At 47.9% G+C, this 25,655-nt stretch overlaps 1 protein-coding gene across 18 annotated transcripts in view; it reads left to right on the forward strand.

The window, feature by feature from the left end:
- Positions 1-25,655, forward strand: part of AGAP1 (ArfGAP with GTPase domain, ankyrin repeat and PH domain 1) — a 641,254-nt gene that overhangs the window by 253,228 nt on the left and 362,371 nt on the right. For 17 of the 18 annotated variants that reach the window (XM_054679587.1, XM_054679588.2, XM_054679589.2 and 14 more), the window contains 2 exons: positions 322-463; positions 5,959-6,093. In XM_054679587.1, the coding sequence (XP_054535562.1) occupies positions 322-463; positions 5,959-6,093 (277 nt within the window). The remainder of the gene's footprint in view (positions 1-321; positions 464-5,958; positions 6,094-25,655) is intronic. The other variant, XM_016950772.4, reaches the window with a different exon arrangement.

Here is a 25,655-nt window from a genome sequence, read left to right on the forward strand (position 1 = left end):
GCAGGTCGGGGCAGTGGGCGGACAGGCCAGGAGCATGAGGACCGCGGGGAGACTGTGTGGTTTGTGTCCTCTGAAGACAGAGTGGCTTGGGTGGGAACAGGATGAAGGGCCCATTCCCAAGGGGAACACCAGGCACGGTGTGCTCAGGAGGAGGACGTGGATGCCATGACTGTGTAAAAGTGACAGTCAAAAGTCAAGCACCCAGTGTGTGACCACGGGGATTCTTGCAGCCCCCTGCTGCCTGCCGCCATGCAGACATCTCTGTTCTTAATCAAGCCTGCTCACTCAGCTCCTGCTCTGCTCCCCTTCTTCTCTCCCTAGTTTGCCATGTGGGTGGACGCTGTTATATTTGTCTTCAGCTTGGAGGATGAAATAAGTTTCCAGACCGTTTACCACTACTACAGTCGAATGGCCAACTATCGGAACACGAGCGAGATTCCTCTGGTTCTGGTGGGAACCCAGGGTGAGTGATGTTCGTGTGCAGACTGTTTTGAAAGGATTCTAACAGTTACATATTTTCAGTATGGAGGAGTTTAAAAAATGCTTTAAAGAAGGAAAAATTGCCTACTGAACGCTCACTTTTTTGGGAAAAATTATGGAACTGAAATGATCACATTTCCTGATTTGATTCTATGGTGAAACCACTCATTTAACAACCTGAAAACAACACACACACACATATCCCAGGTGCTTTATGAAAAATAAAATCTATTTTCCCTTGTTTTCTAGAAAAAAAATATATATGTGTGTGTGTATATGTTTTGTATATATATAGTCAAATACATATATATTTTTCTGCTATATTTTAATTCTCTGTTCTATAAAATGATTTATAAACAATCTATTAAAGCTTATCTTTCAGTGCACCTTGAAAATAGTGCTGATTTTGAACATAGAGCAGTTCTGTTTATTAAGTTCTGTTTGTCACTGTCTTATGATCTGTATCTTATTTGTAATCTGGCAGGCCCCTCAGACAGAGAATCCAGCTGGGCACATTTCTTGTTTTCTCTCAGGGTCACTTCGAACTTGGTCTCTTAGTGGAGTGGCCGTCACATGGCCTGAGACACAACGTCCTCGCTCTTGATCGCAGACCCATGGTTGTGCTGGGTCTGCCACTAGGGTCTAAGGTGTCACATGGGATGTTTGTGAAAGTCAGATGGAGGTTAGCTTTAAAACCGCTTTGTCAGAAATGTGGGTAACATACAAATAATCCTATCAGGAAAAATTGTATATCCCTTCATTTTTGTTGTGGCTATTAATAGACTGTTTTGCGAATTCTTTTAGAATGAGCCTATCTGACATGCCCATCCGTGCTCTGATGTGAGACGCTTCTCTTTAGGACGTCAGCTGTACGTACTGCACTAGGTGTGGTCTAAGTAGGAGGTTGCCCAGGCAGATGATTGGCTGCTTGATCATGAACCTACAAAAGCCCAGATAAATAGTGTGGCATAAACTACAAACATTTTCCAGCCAGACGTGGTGGCTCACGCCTGTAATTCCAGCACTTTGGGAGGCCCAGGCAGGTGGGATCAGTTGAAGTCAGGAGTTGACCAGCCTGGCCAACATGGTGAAACCCTGTCTGTACTAAAAATAGAAAAATTAGCCAGGCATGGTGGCGCATGCCTGTAATACCAGCTACTCAGGAGGCTGAGGCAGGAGAATCACTTGAACCCAGGAAGCAGAGGTTGCAGTGAGCTGAGATCATGCCACTGCACTCCAGCCTGGGTGACAGAGTGAGATTCTGTCTCAAAAAAATAAAAAGCCGGGCATGTTGGCGGGTGTCTGTAATCCCAGCTACTTGGGAGGCTGAGGCAGGAGAATCTTTTGAATCTGGGGAGATGGAGGTTGCAGTGAGCCAAGATGGTGCCACTGCACTCCAGCCTGGTAGACAGAGGGAGACTCCATCTCAAGGGAAAAAAAAAAAAAACTATAAGTATCTTTTCAGTGTGCTAGATGGGAGATGTTAGAGTTGGGCTTCCTGGAGAGCACCTCCACCAACTTTTTTTTTTTTTTTTTTTTTAAAGCATACGTGGTTGCTCTCCCTCCTGAAACCTTCAGAGCCAGAGCTGTGTTTAATCCTAACACAGAAGGGAGGAGGGATTCTTAGGCCTAATGCGCCCTCTAGTGTTCACCAGGAGACAAGGCCGCACCACCCAAAAGTCCTTGGTTCTTGTGAGAATGCAGAGTTGCCGTATTTGAGGTGGCATCTTGAAAATGCCTAATCGTGTTGTAAAGTGGATGCGCATCCACAGCAGATTCTGCTTAAAGCTGCCTTGAAGTCGAATAGAGAAATTCCGAATAAGCTCCCCTTCCTGCAGGCCCGACCGTGGCATTTTTGAGCAGGGTCCTTCGGGGCTGTGTGTGCAGACACCACTCACAGGCTGCTGGAGCTCAGGAGGTTTGACTTTAGGACTCAGAATGGGCTTTTGCTTAGACTCACTGTGAAAAGTGACAGTGAAGTTCCCAGCCTGGAAAGATCCCCTGCGATCAGGTTCTGTTCTCTGAGTTCTGAGTACACATCCCTGTTCCATCAGTGGGAAGGGAGTGTCTGAGATCCTGGGAGTTGGGACCACACACACCTGTGTGTGACTGGCTGCTGGCTGGGTGACCTTGACACCTGGGACTTTGGTGGGGTTCAACAGGAATTCCCAGAAGACACTCAGTGCATCCGTGGGTATGTGATAGGCATCTTAACAGCGGCTGCTTTTGTTCCTCATATTTCAATCTGCGACCAGTGTTCCAGGGGTCCTGCCTGGGATCCTGAACCCCACCCCCCACTGTCCCTGCCCATGGAGGCAGCGTATCCCTCTGAGTCTCCTGCCTGAGCCAAGGGGCACATCAAGCCTCCTGCCAGGGTGGCTGCTTACATTCTCGAGAAACCCTGATGAAGTTGAAGTCCTTGAGTAAAAGAAAGTACCCCCATTTATTCCATGAATTCCATGAACATCCCTTGATTGGATGTGGAAAGATGCCCAGGAAGGCCCCAGAGGAGTGTGTGCGTGTGCGAGGGTGGCCTCTGGGGTGGGGAGGTAAGCCGGCCCCACACCCTTCCGGGGTGAACAGGTAAGCTGGCCTCACGCCCTCCCGGGGTGAGCAGGTAAGTCGGCCCCATGCCCTCCCTGCAGGACTCCTCTTAGCCGGGCCACCCCCAGATGAACCAGAACGAAAAGTTGCAATCAGGGCTGTATTCCTCACCTGCGGGATTCTCTTGGTCCTTCCCTAGACTTCAAGGAGCACCCCAGAAAGCCCGATGGCAGGAAGCTGGCATGCACATGGGCTCTGAGGGTCCCTGCCGCGACGCTTGCTTCCTGCGTGCAGATTTGCTCTCCGTGAAGCCCGTGCTCGGCTGCTCTTTCAGGGGTTTGGCTTCCTGGGATGCCAGAGACAAAAGAGGGATCAGGTTGTCCAGGAAGGCACCTGGCATTTCTCTTCCTGCTGCTTTGGGGTAGGCAGCGTTAGAGGTCAGAGCATATGGGATGGGAAAGAACGGAAGAGGAATTAGGTTCATTGCCAAAGGATGCCTGGGCTGGGGTGAGGCCTCCGCCCGCTGGCGGGAGGGGCAGCTCTGCCAGCAGGAGCTCTTTCTAGGCAGTAGCCAAGGACTGCACGAATGTTCATAATTGGGCAAGATGGGAATGAATGAGGTAATCATTTAATGTTTGTTAAACAAGTTCTGTTTTAAAGACTTGCAAATTAAATTGATTTGAGGGAGAAGCGCGATCTGTAAAAAGCTACGGAGTTAAAAGTGGAATGAAAATGAGACAGGTATAGAACCGAAATGCGAGTGCAGAAGCCCGTTTTGGTGCAGTGGCAGAGATTCCCGTGGTGCACCTTTGAAGCTGAAATTTGACAGAAACCGAGCAAGCATGCCGCTGAGGACGGAGGGGCTGCGGGATTGCTGGGCCGCAGGTCAGGGTCTCATGGAAGCTGGGTGGATGCTACGTGGCCTGTGTTTTCAAAATTATCCTAGAGCATTGAAACATCATGGACTCCGAACTTCTTTTTACAATTAAAAAGAAATGTTTATACTTAAAAAAAAACTTTGTTTTCTTAAATGTTGTGAAATGCAAGTCAGATTTACTAATCAGCAAGATAAGAAGGCAGGACGAGGTGCCCTTTGACCGTATCCCTGGAACGGGGGTGCAGCCTATGGAGGCTGTAGCGGTGATTGTCAGAGAAGAAACCCTTAACTGCAGAGTTCACTTGCCTTCCAGTAACGGGGAAACGTCAGCCCAAACCTATTTCATAGGGCTAAGAAAATAACATGAGAAAAGAGAAAAGAAAAAACTGAATAAATTCCTCAGGACATCACTTTTTAAATATACTTCAAAAAATGAAGTTGTCAAATGCCCTTTCTCCACAAAAATAAAATGTCAAAGGTGGTCGCTCTGTTGTATAACTTTGCTGCTATTTCTTTGACTGGTGGAGAAATCCTGTTGGTGGATTTTTGTTTAAAGAGTTGTTTATTGTTTTCTTTGGCATAAGAGCCTTCAAGCCCTATGAAAAAGATTCAGGTTAGGAAACTGTCTCTGAAGGCTGGGCGCAGTGGCTTACGCCTGTAATCCCAGCACTTTGGGAGGCCCGGGCGGGTGGATCACTTGAGGCCAGGAGTTGAGACCAGCCTGGCCAACATGCTGAAACCCCGTGTCGACTAAAAATACAAAAAATTAGCTGGGCATGGTGGTGAGTACCTGTAATCCCAGCTACTTGGGAGCCTGAGGCAGGAGAATCATTTGAAACCAGGAGGCAGAGGTTGCAGTGAGCCAGCTCACGCCACTGTACTCCAGCCTGGGCGACACAGTGAGACTCCATCTCATTAAAAAAAAAAAAACAAAAAAAGGTGTGTGTGAAAAGTCCTCTCTCCTCCCTAAGCCCTGTGGCTGTTCACATTCCAGCTCCTCATTTCTCTGTTCCACGTGCCACTGTAACTCAATAGTAATGGAATGGATGGGGCAGGGCTGGGGGTGGGGAATCCTGGCAGCTGAGCTTAAAAAAAAAAAGCTCAGTTTCTTTTTTAGGAAACTGGTGCCAACATCCCTGTGCAGCTGCTCAAACGCCCCCGTGTGCACACATGACTTAGACTGGGGGGATCCAGGTCACCTGTGACCCTGAGGGGGTCCATCAAAACCTCGGGACTCGCTGCTCCCCTCTCCACACACCTCCCTCCCACCCCTCTAGGCCTCACCCCTACATCTCCCTCATATACACCAGCTGTCCTGCCGTCCTCTGCCTCAGGCACTCTGCCCCAGGCAGTGCCTGCTGCACCCCACCTGCTGCAGGTGAGGGTTCCCTGACCTCTTGCTCTAAAACCCAGAGTCACCCAAGCCTCCTGACCGCCTTCCCGGCATCACTTACAGTGTGGCCATCTTACATTCAGAACCATTCATCACATTCATCTTTCTTTTCTGCTTGCCTCTCTGGCCAACTTGAATGTCTGTTTCATGAGAGTGCAGATTGTGTCTGTTTCAACAATTCACTGGGGTATCCCTGTGCATAGAACAGAAACAGACCCCAAATGGGGGCTCGGTGAGCATTTATTAAGTGGGTCATTGGACAAGTGACCACACCTAGAAGAAGAATGCCAGTGTAGGGAGTATGCTTAGCCACCTGCGTGGTGCACAGAAGGGGGCCTGCACATAGGGACTGTGTGTGTGGTTTTTCCTCCTTTCTAAAGTATGTATCCTCTAGACCCACATTTAAGTCTTTTTCCTTCTTTCTGAACATTTTAAAATTGCAGTTTCAGAAGCGCTCCTGTAAAACAAATTTCTGCGAATGAATAACTTTCTCTGGTGTTTGAGTCTCTTAGTTGGGAGGCAAACGATGCTCTACAATTCCAGATTCATAAACTAATTACATTTCTGCTGAGTAAGGTACTGGTTTTGCGTGTTGTGGGGAGTGTAGGAAGTATTTAGAGCTGTCATTGTCACCGTGCCGTTACTTTTTGGTCTTCTGTTCCAGATGCCATAAGTTCTACTAACCCGAGGGTCATCGATGACGCCAGGGCGAGGAAGCTCTCCAACGACCTGAAACGGTGCACGTACTACGAGACGTGTGCTACATACGGGCTGAACGTGGAGAGGGTCTTCCAGGACGGTAAATGCGCGTGGCTGGGAGTTTAATTTCCGTTCATGATAGACGGGAGGCACTTCAAGAAGCCAGTTCTGCCTGCACTTGTGCACGTGGGTGGCGGAAATACGTCGTTGATGGGTGGGCATTAGTATCGAGAGCAGTCCATTCCAGAGGCGCTTCACAGGTATGTTTCATATAAACAGTGCTGTGTTCAGAAGAGACAACAAGGCATGGCTTGAGAACAGCCTGGTGTTGGGTCTGTGTGTCTCCTATGGGGCCTTTTTGTGTACAGGATAGAACATTTCTTGAGCTGTTATTCATCCATGTGCTCTGTAAAACTTGTTTGTGAGCATTTCTTTATTGTAATTGCCCATTCTTAATCCAGTCCCGTCCTTTAAAGCAGTTTAAATATTTGATATTAGGCTTTGAGAAGAGAACTGAAAGGAGGAGAGAGAGAGCCAAGTTTGGACCTCCCCCCACCAAAAACATAATAAAATGACACGATACCACTCACAGCAGAGGGTGAGGACCAGCCTTTTGGAATTGTTTTTAGGTTATTTTATTCATTATTGATCACCTACCTTCAGGAACAGCCACAAATCAGACAGAAAATTCTCCTAGAAGGGGGTGAGGTTCTGCAAGAGGGTCACATACTTGTGGATGATCATAGCGCCAGACGTCGTCTATGAGAGAGGAGCCTGTGCAGATGCGTGGGGTGGGCGGGAGAGGTGGCGTCACCGTGGGGATAGGAGGGTCTGGGGTAAATAAGGACTGATACTTCTAAAGCCAGTCTTTTCAAGTTGGAAGCTTGGGAGAGGCATGGTTCTGGCAGAGGGTCCCCTTGCTGGTGGGAGTGGTGGAAGTCACTTGTAGGGTCCTCTCCCCTTCTGGTTTAAATCCATGGGGGCAGAGCCACATGTCCCCCTGCTCTGGTGCCCAGGGGGTTGTCGGGGGCAGAGCAGGGCAGCCATACTCGGGCTCTCCAGAGAGTGCTGGAGCCGCTTCGAGGTGATGGAGGACTCGCCGCGCTCTGACCCTGAAGACCCACGGTGAAAGCAGTGGCTGCAGGACTGTTCCGGGGACTTCCTCCAAATGGGGCAATTTTCTATTACATGTTTAAATTAGTCTTCAGATGAAATTGTAGGGATTCTGTACATTCACTGTTCAACTCAGTTTCAAAGATGACATCAGTTCTCAAACTTCACATTTTCTTTCCTGGAGCAGTGAGGTTTCTTCCTAAGCCTGCCGTCTCTTCCCGCGCATCTCTGCCTCTCAGATACTTACCTGTCTTTCAGCACGCTGGTCCTAGTTACTCCTTCATGGCTTAGGTTTCTTCTCGCCTTTTCCAGTGCCAATGCTGAAGAAGCGCAGGGTCCCCTGAGGATCAGCACAAAGTCGCTGGGGTCCCACAGCCCCTTCTTCCCTCCACTAACGTTTATCTTGGGCACCTCCTGCTGCCTCTGTCGAGAGAATGTCCTGTGAGGAGTAAACCTCATTTCAGGCCGTGCTGGTGAACGTGAGTGCCATGTTAGTGAGACTTGGAAGAACTGTGCAGGGAGGCCCTTGGAGCTCTTCTGAGAGGTGCACCCTAATGGAGCAAGGTCACTGTCGGCCGCTGCGCTGCCGAGGCCCCTGTGAATGTTGAAGTAAAGCGTCGTAGATGAAGGGTCCCCGGGCCCGTGCATGAGGCCAGCTGCCTGTTTTCATAAATAGACTTTTCTTCTTTTTTTTTGGAGACAGAGTCTCGCTCTTTGCCCAGGCTGGAGTGCAATGGCGTGATGGCAGCTCACTGCAACCTCTGCCTCCCAGGTTCAGGCAAATCTTGTGCCTCAGCCTCCCCAGTAGCCGGAATTACAGGTACATGCTACCATACCTGGCTAATTTTTTGTATTTTAGTAGAGATGGGATTTTCACCATGTTGCCCAAGTTGGTCTCAAACTCCTGAGCCCAGGCAATCTGCCCACCTTGGCCTCCCAAAGTGCTAGGATTATAGGCATGAGCCACCGCGCCTGGCTGTAAATAGACTTTTGGTGACGCAGAGCCACGCTTTGTGTCAATGGGCTGCAGCGGGTTTGGGCCCCTCTCCAGCTGTGACAGCAGAGATGAGGGTCTTTGCGGCCTGAGAAGCCCAGAATATTCACTCTCTGGCCCTGTGCAGAGAGCTTGCCGGTCCCCGATGCAGGATATCAGGGACTCAGTTGTCTGGATAAGTTTAGTCTCCACAGTGACTCCTTTGCTTTTGTATTTATCACGGTTAACATACATGAGTTTTCCATAAATTGATGAGTGCTTCTTATAAAAATAATGTTGTCAGTTAATGAATACTGGGGGTTGTCAGGATGATGCTGCCTTCCTGCCAAACAGCCTTTGTACGTTCTGGCTGCTCTAACAAGACCCAGTGGCTTATACAACAGACTTTTACTTGTCCCACTTACGGAGGATGGGAGTCCAGGGCCAGGTGCTGGTGGGTGTGGTGTCTGCCGAGGGCCATCCTCCTAGTGGGATATGTGTTTGCATAGTGGAGAACAGAGGACACAAGCCCTCGCCTGTCCCTTCCCATAAAGGCACTTAACCCATCACAGGGTTCCACCCTTGTGATCAGTCACCTGGTAGAGGCCCCACCTCTTATTCCCCTGGGGGTCAGGATTTCAGTATAAGAATTTGGGTTGAGTTCCATACCACACCCAGCACGTTCAAGGCAGAGGACAGGCAGCCAGCCACCTCTGTGTTGGAAGCATTTCTTTTTCTTCAGGTTGAGGGGTGGCAAGGGGAGAATAAGGACTGATATTTCTAAATATTAGTTTAAAATATTCAGAAAAAGCGTTTCTGTTGCTGTGACAGCTCATGTTGCACCTCCCCAGGTGATGCTGTGATGAGTGTCCGTTTTCATGGGCACAGGAGATTTCCGTTCCAGTTTCGTATTATAGAAATAATACACTCTCATTATGTATTCGGATTTTGGCTGGGCGCAGTGGCTCCCGCCTGTAATCCCAACACTTTGGGAGGCTGAGGAGGGCAGATCACCTGAGGTCCATAGTTCGAGACCAGCCTGGCCAGCATGGCGAAACCCCATCTCTACTAAAATTGCAAAAAATTAGCCGGGCATGGTGGCAGGCACCTGTAATCCCAGCTACTCAGGAGGCCAAGGCAGGAGAATTGCTTGAACCTGGGAGGCGGAGGTTGCAGTCAGCTGAGATTGCACAATTGCAGTCCAACCTGGGTGACAGAGCGAGACTCTGTCTCAAAAAAAAAAAAAGTAGGATTTTATGGAATCTGAAAAGCAAATACCTGTGATGCTACAACTTCCATGACTATTGCGATTTTTTTTGTCCTTAAAATATTTTCATATGAAGATAACATTTTTAAAATAAAATCAGTTACTTTGCATATTTTATATCATAGTTATATGGTATATGGTTTCTTATTTGTATATGTATTTTCATGTAAATCACAAACACTCTCATTGTTAGTGATAAAAGTGGTTTCTGAGTAGGAGCTTTATTCAGTACTTAGCAATCCTTAATAACAAAGTAAAAATCCTCAAGGAAAGTTAAACATTGTAAGGTTTATATAAAGTTGAAGAAATCGAGGCTTAGAGAAATGACATAGCTTGACCCAAAGGGACACAGCCTGTACTGGATCCCCCATCTTGGGACCTGAGAGCCTCGACTTAACCACAGCACCGGGACATTTTGTCATTAAAATGGAAGCAAATCAGGTCCTGGGGCCTTAAGAACACACCAGCTCTGCCCACAGTTCTGGGGAGGGCCTCGCAGGGGATGCACCCAGCCAGCAGGGCCCCTGCCCGCTCTGCCCACAGGTCTGGGGAGGGCCTCGCAGGGGATGCACCCAGCCAGCAGGGCCCCTGCCCGCTCTGCCCACAGGTCTGGGGAGGGCCTTGCAGGGGATGCACCCAGCCAGCAGGGCCCCTGCCCGCTCTGCCCACAGGTCTGGGGAGGGCCTTGCAGGGGATGCACCCAGCCAGCAGGGCCCCTGCCCGCTCTGCCCACAGGTCTGGGGAGGGCCTTGCAGGGGATGCACCAGCCAGCAGGGACCCTGCCTGCTCGCTGACTCAGTTTATTCACATTTCTTGATAACTCTCTGGCTTCTTTTTTGCCCTAGGGCTTACTTTGTTTATTTACTTTTTATACCTGTATATGGTAGAAAGAAAACATAAAGAAAAAGCGTGTAATTTCTACATAATGTTTGGCTTGTAAATAAAAAAAAAAAAAATCCAGCTGCTTCCATTGCCCTGCGGAGGCCATGTTCCTGATTGGCTCTGTACTGAGGTTCATTTAAAAGGCCAGGGACCTCATTCTTTCTTCTCCAACATTTGACTTCTTAGTGTCTTGTAACAAAAGGACATTGTAAAGATTAATGCAGAAACATTGCATTCACTTTTTGTTCACTTGTGTAGTCCTGTTTACTTTTCTTTCATGGAGTGCCAGATGGCTACTAGCAAGTGGCTGTAGGTGTTGGGAAGCAGCCTAGCAGGCTGGTTCATCCATCCAGTCATTCGTTCATCTGAGCACCAGCTTCCCACACACTGTGCGTCTGGTCAGGGGCTAGAGGCAGATTGGGAAGCGCAGGCAAGGTCCCTTCCTCCGTGAAGTTAAGGTCCACTAGGGAGGGTAAACATCAAACAGTCACCCAGAAACATGACCTTTGTGTCTTGCTCAGGGGTGGAAAAGAAGTGTGGCAGCCCAGGCTGCTTTCTGGGGGTGGAGCGTCCTCGCTCCTGCTCACAGGCGAGTTTGTGTGGCTTGCGGGGCTGGGTGAGCTGGTTCCACAAGATGGTTTCTGCTTGACCTGGGCAGCTGAGCCGGACGTGGGCCGTGGGTACCCAACTGTTTGGATTCTCAGCAGAGCCCTGGGGGAGGGAGGCACTGGGGGCTGGGGTGGGCTGGATGTGCGGACTTGGCAGCTGGGGGCTGCAGGTCCGTCTGCAGGGACTGCACAGGGCTCTCGTTCCTAGATTGCCTCACAGCCGGCGGCTCTGCGCCTGTCAGATTCTGCATGGCTCTGTTTGCCTCTTCCTGCAACGGGGAAATAACCTACATACAAGTTTTTCTATTTTTAAAGTTAAAATGGTGATTTCAGTGTTTGGCATTAAATTTTTCAAAAGTCCCTGTTCATTTATTCTCCTGGGGCCTGGATACATGAACATGAAGGATGACAGAAAAATAAAGTTCATTCCATGTAGACATTGTTTCTCTGGTCCTACGATCCCTCCCCTTCCCCTTCCCTTTTTTCGAGGCAGGGTCTCTGTCACCCAGGTTGGAGTGCAGTGGCACGATCTAGACTCACTACAACCTCTACCTCCTGGGTTCAAGCAGTTCTCCTGCCTCTGCCTCCTGAGTAGCTGGGATTACAGGTATGCGCCATCATGCCCAGCTACTTTTTGGCTATTTAGTAGAGACTGGTTTTTGCCATGTTGGCTAGGCTGGTCTTGAAATCCTGGCCTCAAGTGATCCTCTGGCCTCGGCCTTCCAAAGTGCTGGGATTGCAGGCATGACCCACTGCGCCCAGCTTGCGATTCTTCTTTAAAGAGACATTTTTCCCACTTCATATGAAGAACCAGCTTTCTGAGTGGCAGCAAGCAGCTCTTCCGGACAGACAGAGTGTGTGTCTGACATGGGACTGTAGTCAGGTCTCCGGAAGGTCAGGAAGGGTATAGTGTTGGTGATGGGATTTTTCAGCCTACATGCTGAAAGGTCACCTAAAATAGTTATAACTTAGTGACAAAAATAAATCCTCCCTTCAGAAGGCCAAGTCATGTTCAAGGTGGTAGCAAGCTGTGTATAGGTAGCGACAGGGCCCCTTTGAGCATTACACGTGCACCTTGGGAGGAAGAGAGTGGAGAGCGGGCTCTGCCTGTATATTCTTGGAGATGGTGCATTCAGCACTGTCGTTCCCTGCAGTTAGGTTTTGGAGAGTGTAAATTTTAGCCTGTCTTCAAATGCTTTGAGTTTCTCGTCTTCCTGAGTAGCGTGTTGGGAGCTTTCTCTGCTGCGGGTGGCAGTGCCATAGAGGAACACAGGGGCCTGTGTCATGGCATCTGTTCAATTGGGGAGACAGGATCAGGGTTTTTTTGTTTGTTTTGACATTCTTGAGCCAATGCACCCTAACTTTTATTGGGCATAGTTTATGATTGTTAAATTATGGTGTCTTTGTGGTAGCTGTATGGCACGTGGGATTTTAAAGGCCCTTGAGTCCTAAAGAAAGAGGGGTTTCCCCTTCATATGCAATCAGGAGTACAACCTGATAGTGGTACAAAGAATTGTTTTCATTTCTTCTCCAAGCAGCTTGATGCCCTTTCTCCCTTCACTCCCCCTCTCCTAGAATGAGCTGATAAAGATGTACGTGAGTGGTCCACAGTGTGGTTTTATGCATGGATTGTTTATTTGCATCCCAGCATGTTTTGTATACAGCAGGGGTCCCCAGTCAGGCTGCACAGGAGGTGAGCAGCTTGCAAGTGAGCATTACTCCCCGAGCTCCGCCTCCTGTCAGATCAGCAGCAGCCTTAGATTCTCCTAGGAGCACGAGCCCTGTTGTGAACTGTGCATGCATGAGATCTAGGTTACGCATTCCTTAGGAGACTCTAATGCCTGACGAGCTGAGGTGGAACCGTTTCATCCCAAAACCATCCCCATCCCCCACCTGCCCCCCAACCCCTGATCCTCAGAAAAATTGTCTTCCATGAAACCAGTCCTTGGTGCCAAAAAGGTTGGGGACTGCTGCTATATAGAATTTAATATTCTTGCATGCATTTTCTGAACCTTCTAGTCACTTGTTAAATCCCAGTTCAGAACATCACATTAGATATATGATCTGCACTGTGCTAGGACGTGCTCCCCACCAAAACGTCAGCGTCTTAAGCTTGTATTCATATGACCATAGGAAAACCTACATGCAGAACTTTGATAGTAGTTGTTAGACCAGGTCAAGATCCATGTCAAAGAGATAAATTACAAATTATCATCTCTCTGCTTAACGGTCTCCAGGGCCAGTTTGGTGATCTCACATAGGAGACTTCTGTCCTAGAACAAGACCTGCATTATTGTGGAGGGAGAGACAGTAGGTTCTAGGTGTATGGGAAAGCTGGGCAGTGGCACTGGAAGGGCGCTGTGTGCCAGGTGCTAGCACTCCCGGGCTCTGTGTGCCAGGTGCTAGTGTGGCCACAGCCTTGTGGCTTATTAGGGCTTCCTCTGTTCACACGCTGTGTACATCGTCCTGGTGGATGGGTGTTTATCTGGCAGAGTAGTTCCTGGTCTAGGCAGATCCATGTCAGTCCTTTGACCTCATTGCCCCTGGCTTTTTATGTTTGTGTTGCAGTTAACATTCTGGAAAGCACTTTTATAGAAGCCATTCCATTTGTCTTTTGTCCCTTCCCAGTAACGGCTCACCTGGGCCTATCTAACCCATGCTGAGAGCCCGAGCTGGGAGAGGTTGCATGATTTTTACCAAGGTTGTGTGGGAAGTCAGGGAGCCTCGGTGTGCTCTTGATGCTTTGCTTCCAGAGATTGAAATCCTGGTGTGTGCAAAGAACCCCATCTCACATTAAATGGCTGCAGCTGCCTGGTCCTAATTACAGGAGTGTCCAGAACCAGGGGAGCTGTGTTAATGAGTCCGTTTGTGCAACCTAATCGCACGCACTAGAGCATCTGTGAATGTAAGCAGTCTTCTGGGCCTCTTCTCCTGGGTCCTGCATCATCTTGGACCATTTTGTTTTGCTCACACCACAGTCCTTGTGCTGGTAAAGGATATATCAATTATGCCTATTCCATTCTTTCCTGAAATCAGCTTAATTTTCATTGTCGGCGTGGCCTGTTTTATAATTTGTTTTTGTTGCTATTTTTTTTCCTCCTTTATTAGAGATTAGATTGGAACTAGTGTGTGTGTGTGTGTGTTAGCGAGGGAATACTTCAAAAAATAAGATTTTTTACACTTGAAAGCAAGCCATGTATATGTGTAATTAGGCACTTGATATATGTTGAAAAGGTGGATTAATGGGTCATTAATTGTCCATTTTTTAATCACTTGTAATGACTAATAATTATGTAACAATTTAACGGCTTATGATGTAGGATAGTGGATCTTATTAGGCCCAGTTTACAGCTGGGACTACATTGTTGGAAATGCTGCCTTCCCAGAGGTACGTGGTGCAGCTGGTGTCAGGCGAGGCCATCATTTCCCGTTTCTACCTGTGGGCTTGGCTGTGCACCTGTACTCATCACTGTCCCCGTCTCTACACCCTCACCCTCTCCACACATTGAAAGTCTTATTTCTAAGACTTCCTGGGACAGATGGGTGGTAGATGTGTATTAGGACAGTATGAAAGAGGTTCAGCTGCTTAAATTACACTTCATTAAGGGGGTTCATATTTGAACATTTTCTGAGAACAAAGATGACATGAAGAAAGTGACCTATGTAAGGCTCTGGCAGCACTTATGCGGTACCAATACAAATGGGGGTTAGGGGCTGAGCAGAAAACATTCTTCAAGAGTTAAATGATCAATTCACGTAAGGCGTGTTGTTTTTGTTTTGTTTTGTTTTGAGACAATGTCTCACTGTCACACAAGCTGGAGTGCAGTGACACAATCTTGGTTCACTGCCACCTCTGCCTTCTGGGCTCAAGCCATCCTCCCGCCCCAGCCTCCCAAGTTGCTGGGATTACAGGTGCGTGCCAGCACACCCAGCTAGTTTTTGTATTTTTAGTAGAAATGGGGTTTTGCCATGTTGCCCAGGCTAGTCTCGAACTCCTGAGCTCAAAGCGATCCGACCGCCTCAGCCTCCCAAAGCGCTGGGATTACAGGCATGAGCCATGGCACCCGGCCCTATAAGGGGGTTTGATGCTGGTTTGGGAGACATTCTGGTGTCGTTAGCCCTAGGGTCATTCATGTCATTGCCCGGTGGCAGCTTTTTTTTTTTGAGATGGAGTCTCGCTCTGTCACCCAGCCTGGAGTGCAGTGGTGCGATCTCAGCTCACTGCAAGCTCCACCTCCTGGGTTCACACCATTCTCCTGCTTCAGCCTCCCAAGTAGCTGGGACTACGGGCGCCTGCCACCACGCCCGGCTAATTTTTTTGTATTTTTAGTAGAGATGGGGTTTCACCGTGTTAGCCAGGATGGTCTTGATCTCCTGACCTCGTGATCCGCCCGCCTTGGCGTCCCAGAGTGCTGGGTTTACAGGCGTGAGCCACCGCGCCTGGCCCTGGCAACTTCAAATGTAGGGCCATCCAGCACATGTGAGAATCTGCAGATGGTGTCCAGAAGAGCCACATCTGACCTGCCTAGTAGCTTATCTCCCAGCGAATGGGAGAGGTGCAGACCTGCTGTTGACTGTAAGGAGACTTGATTCAGCCTGTTGGTGGGGGCGCACATGTGAGGAAGAAGCCTTGGTGGGTTGTGTGGGTCTTTCTCTTATGCCATATCCCTGGTTTATATTTGGATGGGAAAATACATAAATGTTTGATAGTGATCATTTTTATGAAACATGACATTGTCAACTCCTTTCTTCATATGCATTTTCGAATTCAGTTCTTAACCAAAGAAGCTCTTTCTACAACGGGGTTAAATTAAAACTGAAATAGCAAATTAATACCAAAACTAAAATAAAGCTTTTTGTATAGTAAACCATACATTCAGAGGTTTAAAAAAATCCAACAAAATGAAAAATACTTCTGAGTTACTATTTTTAGAAAAAAATTAGTTTGGGTTGAAAAATTCTTACCCTCGTGAAGCTATAAAAGCACATGTTTTACTGATGAGAGAAGCTTCTAGCACATCAGCTGAGACAAAAATCTTCCATATTCACTCAATAAATACAAATACAGAAGATGGGCTGGGTGCGGAGGTTCACAGCTGTAATCTAAGCACTTTGAGAGGCTGAGGCAGGCGAATTACCTGAGGTCAAGAGTTTGAGACCAGCCTGGCCAACATGCCGAAACCCCCCTCTCTAAAAATACAAAAATTAGCCAGGCATGGTGGCGTGTGCCTGTAGTCCCAGCTACTCGGGAGGCTGAGGAGGGATAATCTCTTGAAACCCGGGAGGCGGAGGTTGCAGTGAGCTGAGATCACGCCACTGCACTCCAGCCTGGGCGACAGAGTGAGACTCCGTCTCAAAAAACAAAACCAAAAACAAAATAAATACGAATGTGTAAGATAGAATTCGTTATGAAGCTACACCAGACATTTTCAGGACTAATTTGAGAATGTGCTTGAGGTGATTATCCTTAAATCATCCAAGTGTTTTTGAATATTATTTCAATTATTTCATCTTAGAAATATGAAATCAGCTCGTTTCTTGTTTGGAGTTGCCCTTTCTTTTTATTATTATTTCTTAGTTGAGACAGGATCTCGCTCTGTCACACAGGCTGGAGTACAGTGATGCCATCATACCTCACTGCAGTTTCAGACTCTTGGGCTCAAGCCATCCTCCTACCTCAGTCTCCTGAGTAGCTAGCGCTACTGGTGCATGCCACCATGCCCAGGTCATTTTTCAAAATTTTTGTAGAGATGAGGGTCTCGATGTATTGCCAAATCCAGTCTCCAGCTCCTGGTCTCAAGTGATCTTCCTGTCTCAGCCTTCCAAAGTGTGATGGGATTATAGGCATTAGCCACCACTCCCAGCAGCCCGACTTTTAAAGGATTCTCTCTCAGTCTATCGCTTGATTTGCTTAACACCAGCCATTTAATATGAAAATGTTTAGGTGGGGGAGGGAATATCTTAATTATCATTGTGCTCCATACGCTACAGATGGCACCTGCTGGCCTTAGCAATATGGGGTCAAGTATGAAACATGATAGAGTGACACCCAAGGAACCTATAAGGAAAGGAATTTTGATTCTTTCAGAAATAACAGGAAGAAATTATCTTAAAATCTTAAGGTTGATATTGCAAACAACCAGAGACAATAAATAAATTGTTATTTAGTGGTGTTGCAGAATATTGTGTTAATAGAGCCTGTGATCTCTTCTGGCAATTTCTTACCCTAAGTCTGGGATTTTTCCTGCTGTGCTTCTCTTACTGGAAATGTTAAGTGTGCACAGATGCTCATACGTGTGCAGAGAAATGCCTGAATTAACTCTCACACTGCCAACATTAGATCATTAAACACACTATCAGTAAATGTTCTCTATTTTGATTTTCATGTTAAGACTCATCTCTTTTGCTCATAGAATTAATTTTATCAATGACATAGAAAATGGTTATTTTAATACTTCTCTGCACTGCGGTATCATAGCTGTGTTTTGCCCCAGGACTTCTCTCTAATGACTTGAGCCAGCTTGAATTAGCGTGATGTATCATTAATGCATACAAATGGCTTTTATTTTTGTTCATAATCTGTTCATAATGCCACGGCATTCTGCTCTTTCTAATGTTTTTAAAATGATTAAGTAGTGATGTACTTTTTGACCTAGTTAACCCTCCATGGAATCGATGATCAAAAGAATAAGAGAATATTACTTAACTAGGATAGTCAAAAGTTGTTACAATCTGTAGCTGATGTTTTCCAGTTATTTTGAAGTTTTTTATAATTTTTTTTCCTTAGGGAATATGGACATAGGCCGGGCGCACAGTGGCTCATGCCTGTAATCCCAGCACTTTGGGAGGCCGAGGTGGGTGGATCACCTGAGGTCGGGAGTTCAAGACCAGCCTGGCCAACATGGTGAAACCCCATTTCTACTAAAAGCAAAAAATTAGCCGGGTGTAATGGTGCATGCCTGTAATCCCACCTACTCGGGAGGCTGAGGCAGGAGAATCGATTGAACCCAGAAGCCGGAAGTTCCAGTGAGCCGAGATTGTGCCGTTGCATTCCAGCCTGGGGGAATAAGAGGAAAACTCCATCTCAAAAAAAAAAAAAAAAAAAAATTGCAGAGAATATGGACATAGCCATGTGGTCCTTTTTTCTAAGTAAACTTCACTCATCGAGGAGCTACCCTCAAACCACTGGGTTAGCAGCACTGAATTTGTTCACTTGATGAAAGATGAGGAAAAGTAATCCTTTTTAAGTTGTGAAGTTCTTTAACCTCGGAAAGGGTGGCTTTGTCTCATGGACTTTGATATTTTTTGCATAGTCCTTGTAGGGTGAGCCTGGCCAGACACTGGCTCCAAGAGGATGTGAGGAATTCAGGCTCCGAGCAGATCAGGGGCATCCCTAAAGGTTGGGTTCTGGAATCTGGGGTGAGTTTGTATATTGAATGCAGAGCCTCATCGAAGCGTTGTGACGAGGAGAGCGATGCACTGACGGCCTTAGGAGTCTTCCCTGATATAAGCAAAAGTCAGCTGGGAAGAGTGGATTTCAACTTTGTTTTCCTAAGAGAAAAATAGGCCAGATGTGGTGGCTCACACCTGTAATCCCAGCACTTTGGGAGGCTGAGGCAGGTGGATCCCCTGAGGTCAGGAGTTCAAGACCAGACCGGCCAACATGGTGAAACCCTGTCTCTACTAAAAATACAAAAAAAAACTTAGCTGAGCATAGTGGTGGGCACCTGTAATCCCAGCTGCTCAGGAGGCTAAGGCAGGAGAATTGCTTGGACCCAGGAGGCAGAGGTTGTGGTGAGCTGAGATCGTGGCACTGCACTCCAGCCTGGGAGACAGAGCGAGACTCCATCTCAAAAAAACAGGAAAGAAAGATAGATTGTAAAACCTTCAGTGAGTACGTTGGATTTTGTGAAATTTGCCAAAGAGAAGAAAGATGATTTTTAAAGGATATAAAATATGGAAATAAAAACCACTCACAACACTGCCACCCGGGGGCAATGATTGTTAAGGCTCGGGTGTGTGTGTGTGTGTGTGTGTGTGTGTGCGTGTGTGCGTGTGTGCGTGTGCGCACGTGCGCCTGCCGTGTTTGAAAAAAATGGACTGTCATGCATTGTGAGACTTTATAGCATACTCTTTCACATACACGTGGAGCATCCCTAATCTGAAAATCCAAATCTTAAACTGGAAATGGTCCAAAATCCGAAATGTTTTGAGTGCAGACATGGCACGCAAGTGCTCACGCAGAATTTCGGATTCCAGGTTTTCAGTTTAGGGATGCTCAGCCTGCAAATATTCCAAAAAAAAAAAAAAATTTAAAACACCCTGGTTTCCAAGCATTTTGGACAAGAGATCCGTAACCGTGAAACTTTTCCCACCCTGTGGTTATTGATTTTTGCACGGCATTTCCTTGAGCAAACAGAACAGCTTTTGGACCCAGTCTCCAATTAGACATTTGGTTGGCTTTTTATCCCTCTGTATTTGATTTAGATGAGTGCTTCCGTGCATGGTTTTCTTTACTGAAAGCTGTGTCTCTGTCCTTCCTAATTTCCCGAGGATCCATCTCTGGAAGTGAGACTGTGTGTCCACAGCCTGCAGAATGTTAAGGCTTTGAATCCTCGGTGTTGACTGGCCTTCCAGGAGGCCTGTCCTAATTCAGCGTTCTCCAGCAGCTGCCCTTTTTCTGCACCTGGCCACACTGGGTATATTCATTTTGAAAACCTCTATCAGTTTATACACAGAAGTATTATTTCATGTAAGTCACCCCCAAATATGAAAATAAGTCCACGTCCTGTAATCTGTTTTGTTATCTGATTTCCCACCTGTCCTAGGTAGGAAAGGTGTACTCCTGAGGATGACACGTGGGACCCAGGCAGTCCTTGCTGCTCTTACAGATGCGCGCTTTTGGGGTCATCAGGCAGTTGCAAAGGTGGGAGCAGCCGTGCTCCCCAGAATGCTGACAGCACAGAGCACTGGTCTGAAGATCTGTGTGTGGCTGTGATCCGTGCGTGGCTGTGACCCGTGCGTGGCTGTGACCCGTGCGTGGCTGTGGCCCGTGCGTGGCTCCGGCCCGTGTGTGGCGGTTGCCCGTGTGTGGCTGTGACACGTGGAGGCGAACTTCCACGGCAGAAGTGCCACGCTTCCGTAAGCTCTTCCGACTGGTTGGTAGGCGCTTTTATCAGCACATAAGCACCTTACAGACAAATATCTGAAGTACACTTCAAGGGAGGCAAAGAAAAAGCAAAACTGCCAGTTCCTTGAGCATGGCTGTGTGTCGTTGGTGCTCTGAAGGGCTTGAGAATCCCTCTCTACCCTTCATTTTCATGCACAGAAACCGAGTTTCAGGGAAAAGCTGTGGCCCACCACGGTCACTTCAGCCCCTCCCCGTTGCCCATGTTTATTCCTTTTCTGCCTTTCCTCATTGTCCATCTGGACTGAGGATCTTGGTCACGTAGATCCATGTTTCCCAGGCACCTAAAGCACATCCCCCCCACTTTGGTGATCGTAAAAATCTGTTATTCCATGTTTGAAATATCAGGATTTCAGAACTCAGTCACTGACAGGTCACTGCCACAACAGCTAAAGAATTAAAACCCAAACATGTCTCCTTATCTCTGCTGCGTCCTGAGTCGGCTCGGCTGCCTGCATGTTCTCACCCCTGATGGGGGCACCTGGGAGCGCCTGTGGGATGGGGGCATCTGGGAGCGTCCGTGGGGTGGGGGCATCTGGGAGCGCCCGTGGGGTGGGGGCATCTGGGAGCGCCCGTGGGGTGGGGGCATCTGGGAGCGCCCGTGGGGTTGGGGGCATCTGGGAGCATCCGTGGGGTTGGGGGTATCTGGGAGCGTCCGTGGGGTGGGGGTATCTGGGAGCGTCCGTGGGGTTGGGGGTATCTGGGAGCGTCCGTGGGGTGGGGGCATCTGGGAGCGTCCGTGGGGTTGGGGGTATCTGGGAGCGTCCGTGGGGTGGGCGTATCTGGGAGCGTCCGTGGGGTGGGGGCATCTGGGAGCGTCCGTGGGGTTGGGGGTATCTGGGAGCGTCCGTGGGGTTGGGGGTATCTGGGAGCGTCCGTGGGGTGGGGGCATCTGGGAGCGTCCGTGGGGTGGGGGTATCTGGGAGCGTCCGTGGGGTGGGGGTATCTGGGAGCGTCCGTGGGGGTGGGGGTATCTGGGAGCGTCCGTGGGGGTGGGGGTATCTGGGAGCGTCCGTGGGGTTGGGGGCATCTGGGAGCGTCTGTGGGGTGGGGGTATCTGGGAGCGTCCGTGGGGGTGGGGGTATCTGGGAGCGTCTGTGGGGTGGGCGTATCTGGGAGTGTCTGTGGGATGGGGGCACCTGCGAGCGCCCGTGGCAGCTGCTTTGCTTTCCCCATGGGTGGTAGTCTCATGCTGCCCCCACAGGCCCGGCCCCTCCAGTGGGAACATGTGCCTGCACTTTTTAGTCAAACATGTAATTAATCAGCAGCAGTCCAGCCTAAAAAGAGAAGCTGAACACTGTTCGTCTGGGGGCTCATCGGCTCACTGCCGCGTGGTCAGTCCTGGTGCCGTGAGCACAGCCAACCGGACTGTACCACATGTTCCCTTCTCCCTGGGCTGAGCAATCGCTTCCCCCCTAAATGTTCGGCAGCACTTTGCCTTGTACGTGTCTACGTCTGCAGGAGGGGCTGTGACTCATCCCCAGCCAACTGTATTCCAAGCACAGCCATAGTTCAGAGTGAATCTTTATGGTCTGTGAATTCTGGAATTTCAGAAAACTCCCTCATTCAACGTTGTGAGTAAACCGTAAGAAAAAATATTGAACACCAACATAGTCATCTGGGTACTGGGAAATACTCCCATGCCCGCACCAAGATTTCATTATTCAATGAAAAGTCCAAGGTAGTGCTTACATTTCTGGCCTGACCTCTAGATGTGTAGAATTTCAGAGCTGGAAGGACAGAGACCCCACCTAGCTCGACCCTTCCCTTCACAGGTGGACAGGACCGGTCTTGTCAGATAGAGTGTTTAGTAGCAAGGCAGGTGCTAGAAATTAGGTCTGTATCTTTTGGCTGCACAGTTCGATTCTTGTTTTATGAATGTCGTACTTAGAAGCCATTGGCTACATTAAAAAACTTGGTAGTGAGCTAAAATAAAATGCTCCTTTAAGTTATAATTGTTTTTAGTAAAATTTAAGCCATTTTAACACAGGGTGCTTGGATTAAATGCAGTATGATAGCACATCGATTATTTTTATAAGCTAACTAATAAAAATTCACAGAGCGTTTTCTGCATGCAATAGAATATGTGGGTAACAGGACATTGGGTCTGTGACAAGGTCTGAGCTAGAAGGACCTTATGGCCCATGAAGCACAGTGTATGCAAGTGCTGTTGTAATTTAGTAAACCGCCACTAGGGGGCATTGAAAGCGCGTCTAAGGATTATTCTCCTGCGCAAATTTTTTCCTTTTGCTGTCACCATGGAGAATACAGATATAATAAAACACACTGGTTTAAGAGACCATTTAGACCTGTAATAAGATACACTCTGTAAAGCGTGTGAAGTTACTGGATCATCAGCACACAAATGCAGAAGTAAAAAAGTTTCATTCATTGGAATGAGGAGGAGAACACAATTAAAAAGATGAAATTTTATATTCTGTGGTTAAAGAATTCTACATTCTGTGGTTATATATTCTGTGATTTTGCCCTGCATGTAACTTTACAGAAGAATCAAAGAAAAGTTGGCCAAAGATACAAAGTTTTTCTTTTGTATTTTTTTGAGAAGGAGTCTGGCTCTGTCACCCAGGCTAGAGTGCAGTGGTATGATCTCGGCTCACTGCTACCTCCACTTCCTGGGTTCAAACAATTTTCATGCCTCAGCCTCCCGAGTAGCTGGGATTATATGTGCGTGCCACCACACCGGCTAATTTTTTTTTTTTTTTTTTTTGAGATGGAGTTTTGCTCTTTTGCCCAGGCTGGAGTTCAGTGGTGTGATCTTGGCTCACTGCAACATCTGCCTTCCAGATTCAAGCAATTCTCCTGATTCAGCCTCCCAAGTATCTAGGATTACAGCCCGCCACCACACCTGGCTAATTTTTCTATTTTTAGTAGAAATGGGATTTCGACATCTTGGCCAGGCTGGTCTCAAACTCCTGACCTCAGGTGATCTGCCCACTTTGGCCTCCCAAAGTGCTGGGATTGCAGGTGTGAGTCACTGCACCCTGGCCTGATACTTCTTTATAGAGTATAATAAATGGACTTCTTATTTAGCCCATCATTCTCTCTTAACAGAATGCACCAAGAGTTTCTCTGGCTTGAGTGATTGGCCAGGCCCCTCACGTTAGCATCTGCAGCCTTGAATCGGGAGGCAGGTTGGGCGCAGGCTTCTTGTGCACACCAGCGAGAACCCGGGCCAAGCGTGGAGGCTCTGCGGGCTGGGGGTCCGGCCCACACCACCAGCCTCTGCACAGCCGTTGCTTCTTCCGTTGACCAAAGCCATGACCTTACCTTTATGCAGTCGTGTTCAGAGAGAGATGAAGCCTCAAAGGCAAAGTCAGACTGACACTCCTGGGAGCATGACAGGAGTTGATAATTTTTTGGAAATGTAGATATTCCGTTTACAAATCTAAGCACCGTTACCAAGAGTGGTAAGTTTCTGCAGGCAGTAGGACCTTTCCAGAGGATTAGCAGCTGCTGTGTTCCCTGTGGGGTTGGCACTGGGCTGGGGGCACAGCACGGATGGGATTGTAATGTATACCATGTTTATCTTGGTATAGAATCTTCCAGTTTCTTGTCTTTTTTTTTTTTTGAGACAGAGTCTTGCTCTGTCGCCCAGGCTGGAGTACAGTGGCACGATTTGGACTCACTGCAACCTCCGCCTCCGAGGTTCAAGCAATTCTCCTGCCTCAGCCTCCCAAGTAGCTGGGACTACAGGCACCCGCGCCATCATGCCCGGCTGATTTCTGTATTTTTAGTAGAGACAGGGTTACACCATGTTGGCCAGGCTGGTTTCGAACTCCTGGCCTCAGCCATTCCACTCGCCTCTGCCTCCCACAGTGCTAGAATTACAGGTGTGAGCCAACGTGCCTGGCCAGAGTCTTCTAGTTTTTGAAGGTTTTTTTCTTTTCCCTCTTAGTTTTTCTTACCCTAAGATAGAGGGCTTCTCCCTACCAGTGTTTCGTTTGTTTCTTTATTGTTTTCACCCTTTATTTTCTCTCACTACACAAGGTTCATTAGAATTTGAGAAATTGTAGCATCTCAGATTAGAACACTTTCAATTTCTGTATTTGTAAAATGGGACTAATTGTATTTTCAGTACCTCAAATGAGAAATACATCCAATCACAAACTCAGTATTCTTCAAACATTTTCTCTATCAGAATATGTACAAATTGAATGTCTAGAATTTATAAAGATTTTGGAGAATTTTACTACTTTCAGTATATAGAGTAGTGAAAATTAGGCAGAAAGTCATGAGAAAAGAAGTTAAGTAAAAGTGGGTATTTCATCAGAGCGGAGAGCCACATTCCCCTTAGGAGGGTAGCTTTCTCAAAGTAGTCTTTTAGTGCCAAAGGACAATGTTTTACCATCCTCTAAGATGTAGGGCATTCTATGGGGAGCCAATGGGTAGAGCTGGGGCCCAAGGTTCAGGTGTTGCAGTCGAATCAGTAAACTCCGGCAGCATCCTGGGATGTGCATGGTGCCGGGGCACATTCACAGAACCTACCTGCAGGTGGGCATGGCTTTGTAGAGAGGGTAGGCACAGCCGCCGTGGGATGAAGCCTGCTCCCAGCACTGTTAGCGGTTGACAGTGTTGTCGGGGATCTGGGCAGCCATGTGGGCCAGGCCCCAGTTCGGCCAGCGCTGCAGCTTCCTGTCTCTGATTGATCGAGTTCCCAGATCTGTTTCTTACAGAAGAAGAAACACCTGCTGCCGAAATACAGTTTGAAAAACCCTGATCTCAGAAATAGGATTCCTGATGACAGACCTTAGCAAATATTCCAATAATTATACCAACTGTACTAAAGATCCCAGTACTCGAGTAGTTCACCATAAATGAGTGAAAATTATTCAACTGGATTAGAAATTGCCAGCCTTGGATCCTTTTCCCAGATATTTTGTTTTCCTGGGTATTTTCCCTCTTCTGGGTTCTTAGTGCCCGTCCCCCGTAGCTCCGTCACACAGTCCTGTTGCTGCTGCCTTGGGGCCCAGGCATGTCTTTTGTCCCCCAGTGCCTGGCACGGTGCCCTCCTGGGATTGGTGGCAGGTCATGCAGTCACTGCTCACCAGAGCCAGGACATGCCTGGGCTGCTGAGCGGGGCGTGCCCAAGTCTTTCTGCTTTTGAGTTTTCTTTTTCCTCCAGTGGCAAGGTTTGCGTGGTCTTCACTCTTTTGCAGAAAATTGTTGGCATTGCATCATTGGCTTATGCTACTAAATAATGTTTTAAGGAATTGGAGTTTTGCGAGGAGATGGTGAGAAGCCTCACTCAGGTCTTTGGTTTCTGTCCTCCTTCCTGGGCAGGCCCTTTGCCCAAATGGTTGTTAAAGAAATGCAAACAGTTAGTTGTTCCGTTCATGCTGTTGCGTGAGATAAGTTAGGATGCTGTTGAAGAAGTTTAATGACATTCAGAGGAAATCCTTCCAACACAATATACAATTAATTGCTGTAAAATATCATGGTCAAAATCTCGGGGAGGCAGTGAAAAAAAAACGAAAGCAGTGACTAAAGGGCATCTCCAGGTGCCGCCTCTCACCTGGTCCTGGATCATGGGGGAGGCACAGGCGACGCTCCGAGGCAGCCTGGCTTGTGTTAGCTGAGTTCTGCATTGGCACAGGGGAGGGAGGACATGGCC

The sequence above is a fragment of the Pan troglodytes genome, chromosome 13 (genome assembly GCF_028858775.2).
Source record: "Pan troglodytes isolate AG18354 chromosome 13, NHGRI_mPanTro3-v2.0_pri, whole genome shotgun sequence".
Lineage (NCBI taxonomy): Eukaryota > Metazoa > Chordata > Mammalia > Primates > Hominidae > Pan > Pan troglodytes.